General features: G+C 38.8%; 1 protein-coding gene across 1 annotated transcript in view; it reads right to left on the reverse strand.

Annotated features, from left to right (window-relative positions):
• Positions 1–12,500, reverse strand: part of LOC123512364 (neuroligin-4, X-linked-like) — a 504,701-nt gene that overhangs the window by 21,338 nt on the left and 470,863 nt on the right. Inside the window, exon 4 of the mRNA XM_045268725.1 lies at positions 773–966. Coding sequence (XP_045124660.1) covers positions 773–966 — 194 coding nt within the window. The remainder of the gene's footprint in view (positions 1–772; positions 967–12,500) is intronic.

Here is a 12,500-nt window from a genome sequence, read left to right on the forward strand (position 1 = left end):
TCCTTTCATAGTAACATCTAAGGCATCTGTGAAGGGGATCGAGGCCTTTGAGGGACCGAGAGGCACTGGAAACTGGAAACTTAATCCTAAAGCTGAGAGAGAGAGAGAGAGAGAGAGAGAGAGAGAGAGAGAGAGAGAGAGAGAGAGAGAGAGAGAGAGAGAGAGAGAGAGAGAGAGAGAGAGAGAGAGAGAGAGAGAGAGAGAGAGAGAGAGAGAGAGAGAGAGAGAGAGAGAGAGAGAGAGAGAGAATGTACCTTGCAGAGAAAAAAAATAGTTTGTAGAAGAGAGAAAAAGGATAGTAAAAATGTAGCTTATGAAAGAATAATAATGATAGTAATGTACCCTATAAGTAAATAAATAGTAGTAGTAGTAGTAGTAGTAGTAGTAGTAATAATAATAATAATAATAATAATAATAATAATAATAATAATAATAATAATAATAATAATAATAATAATAATAATAATAATAATAACAACAACAACAATAATAATAATAATAATAATAATAATAATAATAATAATAATAATAATAATAATAATAGTGTACGTACCTTGTTAAAAGATTGTTACAAAGTACACTCTCGAAAGTTTACAAGGAGAGAGAGAGAGAGAGAGAGAGAGAGAGAGAGAGAGAGAGAGAGAGAGAGAGAGAGAGAGAGAGAGAGAGAGAGAGAGAGCCAAACACTTCCCTAACACACACACACACACACACACACACACACACACACACACACACACACACACACACACACACACACACACACACTCACCTCCACCTGGGCTTGCATAATCACGTGAAGGGACTTGGTGCGGAGACACTTCTTGAGCTCATCACCAAGAGGAGTGTGTGAACAGTTGACCTCCCGAGCCAGCTGCCGCGTGTACTTGCTGGGGTTGCTCACGAGGGACCAGGGCGCCAGGGAGGAGCCACTCATCAGGATAGCCCGGTGGAAGAGACCTGGGCCTGGAAAAGTAGAAGGGATAGGTAAGATTGACTGGGTTTGAGTGTGTGTGTATTCACCTAGTTGTATTCACCTAGTTGTAATTTTACAGGGCCTGGGTATCATACTCGTGTGGCCCCGTCTCCATATCTACACACATCCAACTTTCCTTTAAAACTATGCACACTCCTCGCTGACACCACCTCCTCACTCAAACCATTCCACACCTCCACACATCTTTGTGGGAAACTATATTTCTTCACATCCTTCAAGCATATTCCTTGGCTATCTTTTTACTATGCGATCTTGTAGTTCTATTTAAGTTTTCCTCTCTCAACATCATTTGCTCATTATCCACTTCATCCAGTCCATTCAACAGTTTATAAACCTGTATTAAATCTCCTCTTTCTCTTCTTTGTTCCAAGGTAAGCAAATTCATTTCTTTTAATCTCTCCTCATAGGTCATTTCTGCCAATTCCGGAACCATTTTTGTTGCCATTCTCTGCAATCTCTCCAACTTCCTTATATGCTTCTTTTTATAAGGGGACCAAACCACTCCAGCATATTCCAATCTTGGTCTAATTACCATACTAATTAATTTCTTCATCATATCTTTATCCATATAATGGAAGGCTAATCCAATATTTTTATCAAATTATACGTTTCTCCAAACATCTTATCAATATGAGCCTCAAACTGCCCATGGTCTTGTATTATCACTCCCAAATCCTTTTCCTTTTCCACCTTTTTCAACACTACTTCTTCACCCATCTTATATGACCCTCTTGGCCGTCTTCCACTCTTCCCATCTCCATCACATGACTTTTGCTCAGATTAAATTCCATTTGCCACCTCTTGCTCCACTCCCAAATCTTATCCAGATCTGCCTGTAAAATTTCACAATCTTCTTCACTCTTCACACACCTACACAACTTCGCATCATCCGCAAACAAATTAATATAACTGTTTACTCCTCTGGCATGTCATTAATATATACAAGGAAAAGTATTGGTGCCAGCACTGAGCCTTGTGGGACTCCACTCTCCACCACCAACCAGTCCGACTTTGCATCCCTTATTACCGTTCTCATCTCCTCCATCTCAAGTAGTTTTCCATCCACTTTAACACTTTTCCTTTCAGTCCTCCATAAATCTCTAATTTCCATAACAGTCTCATGTGAGGTACCTTGTCAAAAGCTTTCTTTAAATCCAAATATACACAGTCCATCCATCCTCTCTCTTGTATTTTGTCAACCACTCTTGAATAAAAGCTCAGTAGATTTGTTACACATGACCTCCCTTTCCTGAAGCCAAATTGATGATCCGATAATAACTTATGATCCTCCAGGAACCGTATCCAATATTTCTTTATCACCCTCTCACAAATCTTACCGACCACACTTGTTAGAGACACAGGTCTATAGTTAAGAGGCTCTTCCTTACTGCCTCCCTTATAAATGGGCACCACTTCAGCTCTCTTCCACTCTACTGGTACTTCCCTGTTTCTAATGAACACCTTATAATATCATATAATGGATCAATCAATTCTTCTCTACACTCCTTCAATAATTTTCCTGAAACTTCATCTGGTCCCATCGCTTTATCATCTTTAAGTTCCTCCAACATTTTATATAACTCCTTTTAGGTATCTTAATGTCATCCATGTGCACATTTCCTTGTACATTCTGAGGCTTTACAAACATTGTTTCTTCAGTAAATACTTGCTGAAACCTATTATTTAGCAATTCCGCTATATTCTTAGGGTCATCTACTATCCCTTGCTCTCCTTTTAATCTTTCAATGGACTCTCTTTTTAAGTTTACCATTTATGAACCTGTAAAACAATTTTGGATGTTCCTTACTCTTGTCTACAATATCTTTTTCAAATTTTCTTTCTTCCTCCTCCTTACCCTCACATACTCATTTCTCGCCACTCTATAATTCTCCTTATTTAGTATATTCCTGCTCTTTTCCATCTTTTCCAAGCCACATCTCTTTTCCTTAGCCTTAACACAAGTTGCATTAAACCAATCCTTTCTTCCTTCCTCTCTCGGTTTATACTTTGGTACAAATTTCATAACTCCTTCTTTATAATATTTCATAAAAATCTCATATTTCTTTTGCACTTCTCTGATTTGTAACATCTCCTCCCAATCTAATTTTCTGAAATAATTTTTCAAACTTTCTGTGTCCATCTTTCTATAATTCAATCTACCACTCCTGTATGTCTCGTCCTTCCTTCGCTGTGTTGTTGCTATCTGCATTTCCATAACCACATGATCACTCTTTCCCAAAGGACACTTGTATTGTATATCTCCACATAGGTACACTTCTCTTGTTAACACCAAATCCAGTCTAGCCGGTTCATCATCTCCTCTATATCTAGTATTTTCCTTCACCCTCTGTTCCATCATATTTTCCATCATTAGATTAAGAAATCTCTCTCCCATGCTTCCTCTCCAACACCACTTACTAGATTTTCCCAATCCACCTCCTTACAATTAAAATCTCCTACTAGTATCACCTTTCTTTTTCCAGATAATACACTTTCCAAACTCTGTAAAGTATCCTTGATCATATTGTCGTATTCCCTTAATGTCCAAGAATTTGTTTTAGGAGGTACATAGGTCACCATGATTATTAATTCTTTTCCATCACTTTTTATCCTTATGCTTATCACTTCTGCGTTGTTCTTCCCATACCAAACCTTATCCACATTTATTTATTTCTTCGTCATAATCATAACTCCTCCTCCACCTTTACTCTCTATCCTTTCTCCATATATTATATTTATTATCCAAATTTATCTTTGTTTTTCATGCAATTTTGTCTCAGTCAAACACACTATATCAGGCTTCTCCACCATCATATAGTCTTGCAATTCCAATCTACTTGACAGTATCCCATCTATATTAGTATACATTACGGTCCACCCACTGCTCCCTCTAGGGGTTCCTCCGTATTCCTTCTTTCCACATACCACTTTCTGACTCTCTCTCCTATAACTCTCCAAAAACTTTTCTCTTTCCTCCTCAGACCGCTCATCATTTTTCCTTCTCGCCTCTTCCACCAATTCCTTATATCTTCTCCTCTCTTCCTCATTTCTATTCTTTCTCACAAACACCTCTTTACAACCTTCTATCTCTCTTAACTTTGATGTTCTATATAGGATATCCTCCGCAGATTGTTGTGACTTCAGTACTACTTTAATCGGTCTGCTCACTCCTCCTTATACGGACCCAGTCTATGGATCTCTTCCACTTCTTCTTGTAGGTCTTTTTTTTCATCATCATTTAGATTTTTGAACAGATCTCTTACCGTTTTTAATTCTTCCTTAATTCTCTTAGGCTTATATGTTATATTTTGTTCTTTCATCCCAAATATTAACACACTCTTCTTCTTTTCTGCTATTTCCTTATCAATGTTTCCTTATTCTTCATTACATTAACCAGTTCCTTGGACCTTTCTTTTTTGTCTTCCTTCAACTGATCTTTAATTATTTCTTGTAATCCAACCATCTCTGCTTCCCTCGACTCAGTCCATTGTGTTTTCTTCAGTTCCCATTCCCTTTCAAACCTTTCATTCTGCTCACTAATCATTTCCTTAAAGTCATCTTTCTCCTTTACTACTCTCCCATTTTCTCCTCCAACCGTCTCTTGTATTTTTCAACCTCCACTCTCAAGTGTGCATTCTCATCCACCAATCGTTTTTCATTTTCCTCCAGTCTCTTAACTCTTTCCTTCAAAGCCTTGCGGAATTCTCTATCCTGCTCCTCCTCACTCCTCTGAACTTTTAATTCCTTCACCAACTCCTCAAATCTCTTCTCCAACATTACCAATCTACCTTGCAATGTTGCCCCTGTTGAAGATGGACTCATGCTTTGACTGGCCACTTTCGGCTTTGCTCCCTGGGCCTCATCAACATATTTTGAATTTGGTAATTTATTTCTTACCGGTCTATCCATTTTTTTTACTCTTCCTGGGAGCATGTGGGTGTGTGGTCACTGGGGGCCAGGCCTGGTAGCTACGTGTGTGTGTGGGATGCGTTGGCGGCTGCTATGGCTGGCCTTTGTGTGGTTCCCGCTCTGTCGTTTGGAGTGTGGAGGTTCTCACACCTCCGATCACTCCCATGTACACGCCACCAGGCTACGTTCACTCTGTACACTCGTTCACTCGCTCTGGTCGCCCCTCAATAGCAATAACTATTCTCACTCAAGCACATTGCTTAGCGTGTGGAGTGTTAGTTAGATGCCGCTCTGAGCAGGAGGCACGTCCGCTCTCCACGGAGCGCGGAGTGTCCACGGATGACTGACTGACTGAACAACTGATTGCCTGACAGAATGACTAAGCGACTGACTGACTGAACGACTGATTGCCTGACAAAATGAATGGACGCCTGACTGACAGATACGTAGACGGATAGCAAAATTGATTGACTGAATGACTAAGTTCTTTTTTTTTTCTTAATAATGAGAGTACTCCACATAACACACCACAAGCATCCACATTTCTAGAAGCCCTCAGTCACAGCTTATGATGAACGTTAGCTAAATACAAATAACAACCAAGAAATCTCACTTTTAACCACCAAAGAAGAATAACCACACAACACACCCCAAGAACCAACACATTTGCAAACTAACACTAAACATCCACTAGAAAAAAAAGAAGAAATACCAACCAAACACAAGGAATACCAACCAAGCATTAAACGTTCACCTGTCACAGAACTCTAGTCTCCACATAACGTAAAGCGGGAGTCAAGATTTTTCACCATGTATATTTTTTTTTCCAGATTGTCTCTAATAAGGAGGAGGAGGAGAAGGAGAAGGAGGAGGAAGAGGAGGAGGAAGAGGGTCGAGGCGGCGGGGGATGCAAGGTAAGCGCTCCCCGGTAACTTAATGAACTTTTATTATTGGCATGTGCACAGAGACCCTTGAAAAACAACATTGATCCCTTACAATGGTTTAGCGGATTTCCTTATTATTAGACGTACAGGATATGAAGTCTAATTTTTTCCTCTTTCTTTTTTTTTTTTTTTCGTGTACTGGATATGATGACTTCTTATTTTTAGTCTTTATTTTGTGTCCACAGGAAATGGTGAACTTTTTAATATTATTCTTGTTCTATTTATTTTTTCGTGTACGTCAAGTTAATTATTTTTTTTCTTTTCATCTACTTTTTTTTTTTCGTGTACGCAAGTGGTGAACTCTATCTGCTTCTCTTCTAGTCCTTAGGTATGTTTAAGAATGGTAAGATTAGATTAGGTTAGATTATGTTCTCTTATTCATGTTTTTTTCCTGCTCTCTTTATTGTTTTCTTCTCATGGTTCCTGCAATAAGGAGTAGTATTTTCTCTTCTCTTCTCTTCCTCGTGCTCGTCCTCCTCCTCCTCCTCCTCCTCCTCCACGACCTCCTTCTTCTTAAGTGTTTTTATTTTCATCCTCTTTCTTCACCTTAATTTTATTTCCGTATCCTCAGAATTGTTTTCCTTTCGTTCTATTCCTCATAATCTTTTTTTTCGTATTCCCACCTCTCTCCTGTCTTCTTTTCTTGTTTTCATTGTTGTTCTTTGTATTTCACTGAACACGAACTGATTAAGGGAATACTCCCCTACAGACGCGCGCTCATACATACATACACACACACACACACACACACACACACACACACACACACGTACCTACAGCTTTACTTTCAATATGTATTCTTCCTCGCCCGACACACACACCCACTCACCCATCCTCACACACACATACACACAGACATCAGCACTTTCAAAACGTATTCCCACACACTCAGTAGCAAACACGTTAAAATTTTTCACAGCCCAGAGTTAAGCGGTCTCGTATTCCTGTCACTACTCGCTGCTCAAAAATGCCACAACCATATATACATATTTTATCGTCACTCCAGATTCCTCCCCATCCCTTCCCTTCCCTTCCCGTCCCGCTACATCAAGTATTCCTGCCTGAAGTGAGAGAGGGAGAAGATACGGCACTTAACAACTGTGTGTGTGAGTGTGTGTCAATTTGTGGTTCATAAAATCTAATCTCATGTAATCTGTGTGAAATAGATAGAGCGAGAGGGAGAGCGAGGGAGTGTAAAATGTTCACTTCCTTTCCACTTTTTACTCAGTTGTTTGTCTTTAATTCATCTGTTTGTAATTTAGTGTTAACTTTTAAAAAATACACATGGGGGATGTAAATATATATAGAGAGAATTCCACTATATACGGGGAAGGGTGTGAAAAAATAGGAATAAATTTTAATTATCCGAGTGAGACAGAAAAAGGCAATTCAAATCAATGTTGGGACTAAGGCTTGCATTTTCAATCACTTCTGTTCTTCACATCCACTATTTCAAAAGGCTTCATCTAAATTGACACGAGTTTTCAAGGTGTTTTTTTATGGTTCTAAAGGCAGAGTGATAAGATTTCTACATTATTAACTGGAAAAACACTCTTGAGAATCCCGCTAATCATATCCGTAGCCTTGGAAAAATAGTCGTGGCTAGAAAACAAAGCGTTGTGGAAATGAAAAGGGAAATTTTACAGCAAATCGAAGAAAAAAAGAGAGAACAATTTTACGTAATGGAAGATAAAGAGAAAGAGAGGAAATATAAATAGAGAGGGAATTGAGATATGTTAAAATGCTGAAAAAAAGGGAAAAAGAAAGTGAGAAAGTTTCAATACATGTAGGAGGAAAAAAACGGAGGAAACTTTCATGTTGTCTTAAAACAAAATATGGAAAAAGAAAAAAAAAAATACTAATGCTAAAATAAAAAGGAAAAAATCATTAAATGCAACAGAACAAAATAAACAAATAAAAACAAAATGAAGTAAAAACAATAATGAAAGCAAAGAAGAAATAAAAGAATAATAAAATAGAACGGAAAAAAATAAATAAATAAAAACGAGATAAAATGGAGACAGAAAATCACAAAACGTTTCCCCTCATCTTTTTTCTTTGTTCTAATTCTAGTCACCGTTTCCTTCTCCATCTGACCTGACATGACCCTATGACCTTCGCTGACCCCAAGAAACACACGCCGTGCCGCTCCTTCGCCGCCTCCTTCACCAGAGAGGGACATTTCTCAGGTTCACTTAAGCATTTCACAATTTGACGTGATTCTATTCTAGTCTTCTGTTTCTTTATATTTTTCTCTTATTTCTCTGCCTTATCCTATTTATTTATCAGTTTATCTTTTTTTTTATTGATTATAAGATGAATCTTCTTTTCCTGTTTTCCTGTTTTCCCTTTCTTCTTTTCTTCTACTCTTAGCTAATTTTTCTGCACTCTTTTGTATATCTCTATTTTTTTTCTCTACTATTCGTTTATTATGCGATGATTCTACTATTATTTTTTACTTTCTTCTTTTTTCTCTTCTTTAGATTATTTTTATGATTCTTTTGTACATTTCAAGTTTCATTTTATATACTCGCATTTTCGTGTCATCCTGTTTAGTGACTCAACATAACCAGCATTATTTTTCCTCTCTTTCTCATTCGTGTCAGGTCTCCATGAATGTCTAAATATACACTTGATTCAACCGCCACACCTCAGAGCGTAACGCGTCACCTGCCACCGTGACGTCACCTCGGCTGCCTCTCACCTGTTGACGCCGCCACACTCCGCCGCCGCTGCCTGGTAATAGAATTAATTACCGAAATTAAGACCTCTCTCCTGCAACCTCTCGCGGCCCAAGTTGAAAACAAGATGAAGAGTAAATACCTTCTCTCTCTCTCTCTCTGTCTGTATGTATGTATGTATAAGCTTCCTTGACTTTAATAGATGTGAAATGTAAAACAGTTTCGTAAAAAAAGAGAAAAAAAAGGAAAAAAAACTGGGAAAGAAAAAAAGAGCATAAAAGTTGATGATGTGGCTTCAGTATTTTTTCCCTCCTTTTCCTCTTCCTCCTCTTCTTTTGATCTTACTTTATGCACCTCCTCCTTCTCCTCCTCCTCCTCCTCCTCCTCCTCCTCCTCTTGCTGCTCTCCCTCCACTTCTTAATCTAAATTGAAGCGGATGTGGTTGGCATATTTTCAGTGTCACGAATAGAAGCTTAGTTAGGAGTAAGCGTCTTAGCTAATGAAGCCCCTTACCGCGCCTTTACCTGCGTCTCACCTGCCCCAGACCCTTAGCCTCCCGACACACCTGTGCTTCTCTTCACCTCATCTTTTTCTTGTCTTGGTGGTGGTGGTGGTTGGTGGTGATGTTATTGCTTCAGTTGTTATTACTACTTCTACTACTACTACTACTACTACTACTACTACTACTACTACTACCACTGTCATATTCCTCGCTTTTCATTCTGACTTATTCTCTTATTTTTTCACCAGATGCTTTGTGTTCTAAAGGTCAAACTGTTTTTTTGTAGCCTTCTTCACGTGTAGGCCTGGTAGCTTTCTGCAGTCTGCCTTATGCTCTTACGGTCGCAGGAGTTCCCTTGTACAGGTTAACTGGTCTGTTGTGGTGTTATTTCCATGTTCTCAATAGTAGTTTTCTTTTGTATTTATTTCTAGATGGTTTCCTTTTGCAGTCTTTCTGTTTTCCTATGTTTTGAATAGTTCCCCTGTGAATGAATGAACCGGTTTTCTGTCATCTCATTATTTTCTCCCCTGGTTTCCTTTTGTGGTGTTATTTCCATACTAAATAGTTTCCTTTTGTAGTGTTTTTATTTCCCTATATTTTTCAGTAGTTTCCCTGTAGATGAAGCGGTTTTCTGTTATCTTATTTTTTTTCCTTTATTTTCTTCTGTGGTGTTATTTCCTTATTAAATAGCTCCTTTTATAGTCTTATCTCCTTATGTTTACACTAGTTTCCCTTGAGATCAACCCGTCTTCTGTAACCTCCTTATTTTCTTATGTGAATTAAAGCTGAGAGAGAAAAAGCAGGGATTCTTTGTGCGTCTTGTTCATTTCTCTAAGTAGAAGAGAGGCGGATGAGTTAGTGTTATTCCTGCTGTTATTCTTAATCCCTGAGACACGATGGCTTAGGGACACATGTCTTGGTATTCCCCGCAAGTAGGAATGGGACGCTTTAAAGAAGGAGGGGCACGGTCTCTCCTCTCCTACTCCTGGGGAAAAAAAATCTATATTCCCACTACGTACTTAAGCTCGGGGAAAGAGAAGCGTTTATGTACATCTCGGCTTACAAGATTTTATTGTTATTACCCTCCCTTATTTTCCTTTTTCCGGGTTATTTTTGTAACCTAAAGAAAGGATAAACATCAGCAGACTTGTTGTTCCTTAGAAAACTGTTTGTTCATTGACTCATAGCTGTTTCTTATTGCCAATAGTCTTCCTTTAATCTACTTTTTCTGGTTCTGTCTGTAAGTTAAAGGAGGAATTAACATCAGCAGACTTGTTCCTTAGCAGACTGTTTGTTCATTGACTTACAGCTGTTATCTAATTGACGATACTCTTCTTAATTCTCCTTTTTCTGGTTCTGTCTGTGAGTTAAAGGAAGAATAAACATCAGCAGACTTGTTGTACCTTGCCAGACTGACTGTTCATTGATTTAGAGCTTTCTTATTGACGATACTTTTTTAATTCTCCTTTTTCTAGTTCTCTCTGAGTAAAAAAAAAAAAAAAAAAAAAAAAAAAAAGCAGATTTGGTGGTCATTACGAGGTTTTCTGGGAATTGGTTAAGGTATTGAATTTTAAGTAAGGAATGCAGTATAGTAAAGGTAAAGGCTTCTCCCCACCAACCATATTATAACTGTCGATGTAAAGGCAGGTTTATTACGTATATAGTAAAAGATTCTCCTTTCTCAGACAATAATGATTTAGTAGTTTTGCTTTCTCGATTCCATCTTTCCTGCTCCTTTTCTGGATAAGATTTTACATTTGCTGATAAAATTTTGAGAGCGAGAGTGAGAGCTTTGCGACAACGACAGTTTAAATATTTACCTCCTCGTCTTCACTTTTCCTTCTCCTTTATTAAACAAAAACTTCACATTTATTGATAAGAAGACGATTTAGAGAGCGAAACTGAAAGCGAGAGCGAGAGAGAGAGAGAGAGAGAGAGAGAGAGAGAGAGAGAGAGAGAGAGGTGGGTCTTGGAATCAGCGGTCGGGGAGCTAACTTCTCAAGAGGCATTCGCTAAAGATCATAATTGACGCCCTCGGAACTTGGCCTCTGCGTCAGGAAGTTTCCCAAGGGTACATCCTTCCTCTCCCTCCCCCCCCTCTCTCTCTCTCTCTCCCTCTCCCCCCATCCACTCACTCTCTCTACCTGACCTAACGAAGCTGTGAAGAGGACCAGAGAAGCACGCTATCTTTTCCACCTCGAGTGAAAAAAAAATAAATGGGAGAGACATGCGTGAGGAAAGTGAAGGAGGGAAGGTGTGAATTAGCGTGTCAGTGTGTGAAAGTGTTTACCTGAGTGAGAGAGGAAAGTGAGAGAGAAATGTTAGGGCCCCAGTGGGTGTTTTCGTGAGTTCAGGTGAGAAAGATGCGTGGCAGGTGCGTGGGAGAATTCGAAAGAGTGTTGATGAAGAGTTTGTCGAGGTGTGGAATGGTTGTATGACTAAGAGAAGACACGGTAGAAACACTAGGAAGGTGTATATTGATGATCTCAGGTAAAAAAAAAAAGATGAGAAACAAACGTGGCAGGTGATTTGAGTGTTAATGAAGAGTTTGTCAAGGTGTGAAATGGTTGGATGAGAAAGAGAAGAGACGGTTAGAAGGTGTGTATTTGACGAGCTAAAGTAAAAAATGTGAGAGAGAAACGTGGCAGATGACAAAATTGAGTGTTAATGCAGAGTTAATAAAGGTATGGAATGGTTGGATGTGCAAGAGAAGAGACGGTAGGAACGGGAAGGTGTGCATTTGATGAGCTGAAGTAAGAAATATCAGAAAGAAACGTGGCAGATGACAAATTTGAGTGTTAATAAAGGGTTTGCAAAGATATGGTATGGTTGGATTGGTGAAAAGAGACTGTAGAAGGACTGGGAAGGAGTGTATTGATGAGCTGAAGTAAGAAATATCAGAAAGAAACGTGGCAGGTGACAAATTTGAGTGTGAATGAAGGGTTTGTAAAGATATGAAATGGTTCGACGGTAGGACTGGAAAGGTATGGCCTGGTAATACAGATGGAAAAAAAAAAAACTTGTCAGGTGATAAATCAGAGTAACAATGAAGAGTTTATAAAGGTGTGGAATGACTGAGTATGTAAGAGAAGAGACGGTAGAAGGAGTGGGATGGTATCTATTTATACGGTTAGGTATGAAAAGTGAGGAAACATACTACAGGTGGATGAAAATTAGAACGACTTTTAATAATTTGTAAAGGATTGAAATAGCTGAGTGTGTGAGAGTAAAGGGTTAGAGACAAGGTGAAATAGGTCTTTGTGCTTTAATGAGCTCAGGTAAGGAAGGTGAGATGAAAGACAGGAGAGTGTTAATTTGTAGTGTGTGTGGAGGTGTAGAAGTGCTGGAGTGTGTGAGAGAGGAGTAAAGAGTCAAGTGGAGTAGAAGTAGAGAGAGTAGCGAGGGAGTGCGTTTAGGTAACGTGTGTAAGAGGCTGTGAGTGTATGAGAGGAGATTTAAAGGGAATG

The sequence above is a fragment of the Portunus trituberculatus genome, chromosome 33 (assembly GCF_017591435.1).
Source record: "Portunus trituberculatus isolate SZX2019 chromosome 33, ASM1759143v1, whole genome shotgun sequence".
In the NCBI taxonomy this organism is placed as follows: Eukaryota; Metazoa; Arthropoda; class Malacostraca; order Decapoda; family Portunidae; genus Portunus; species Portunus trituberculatus.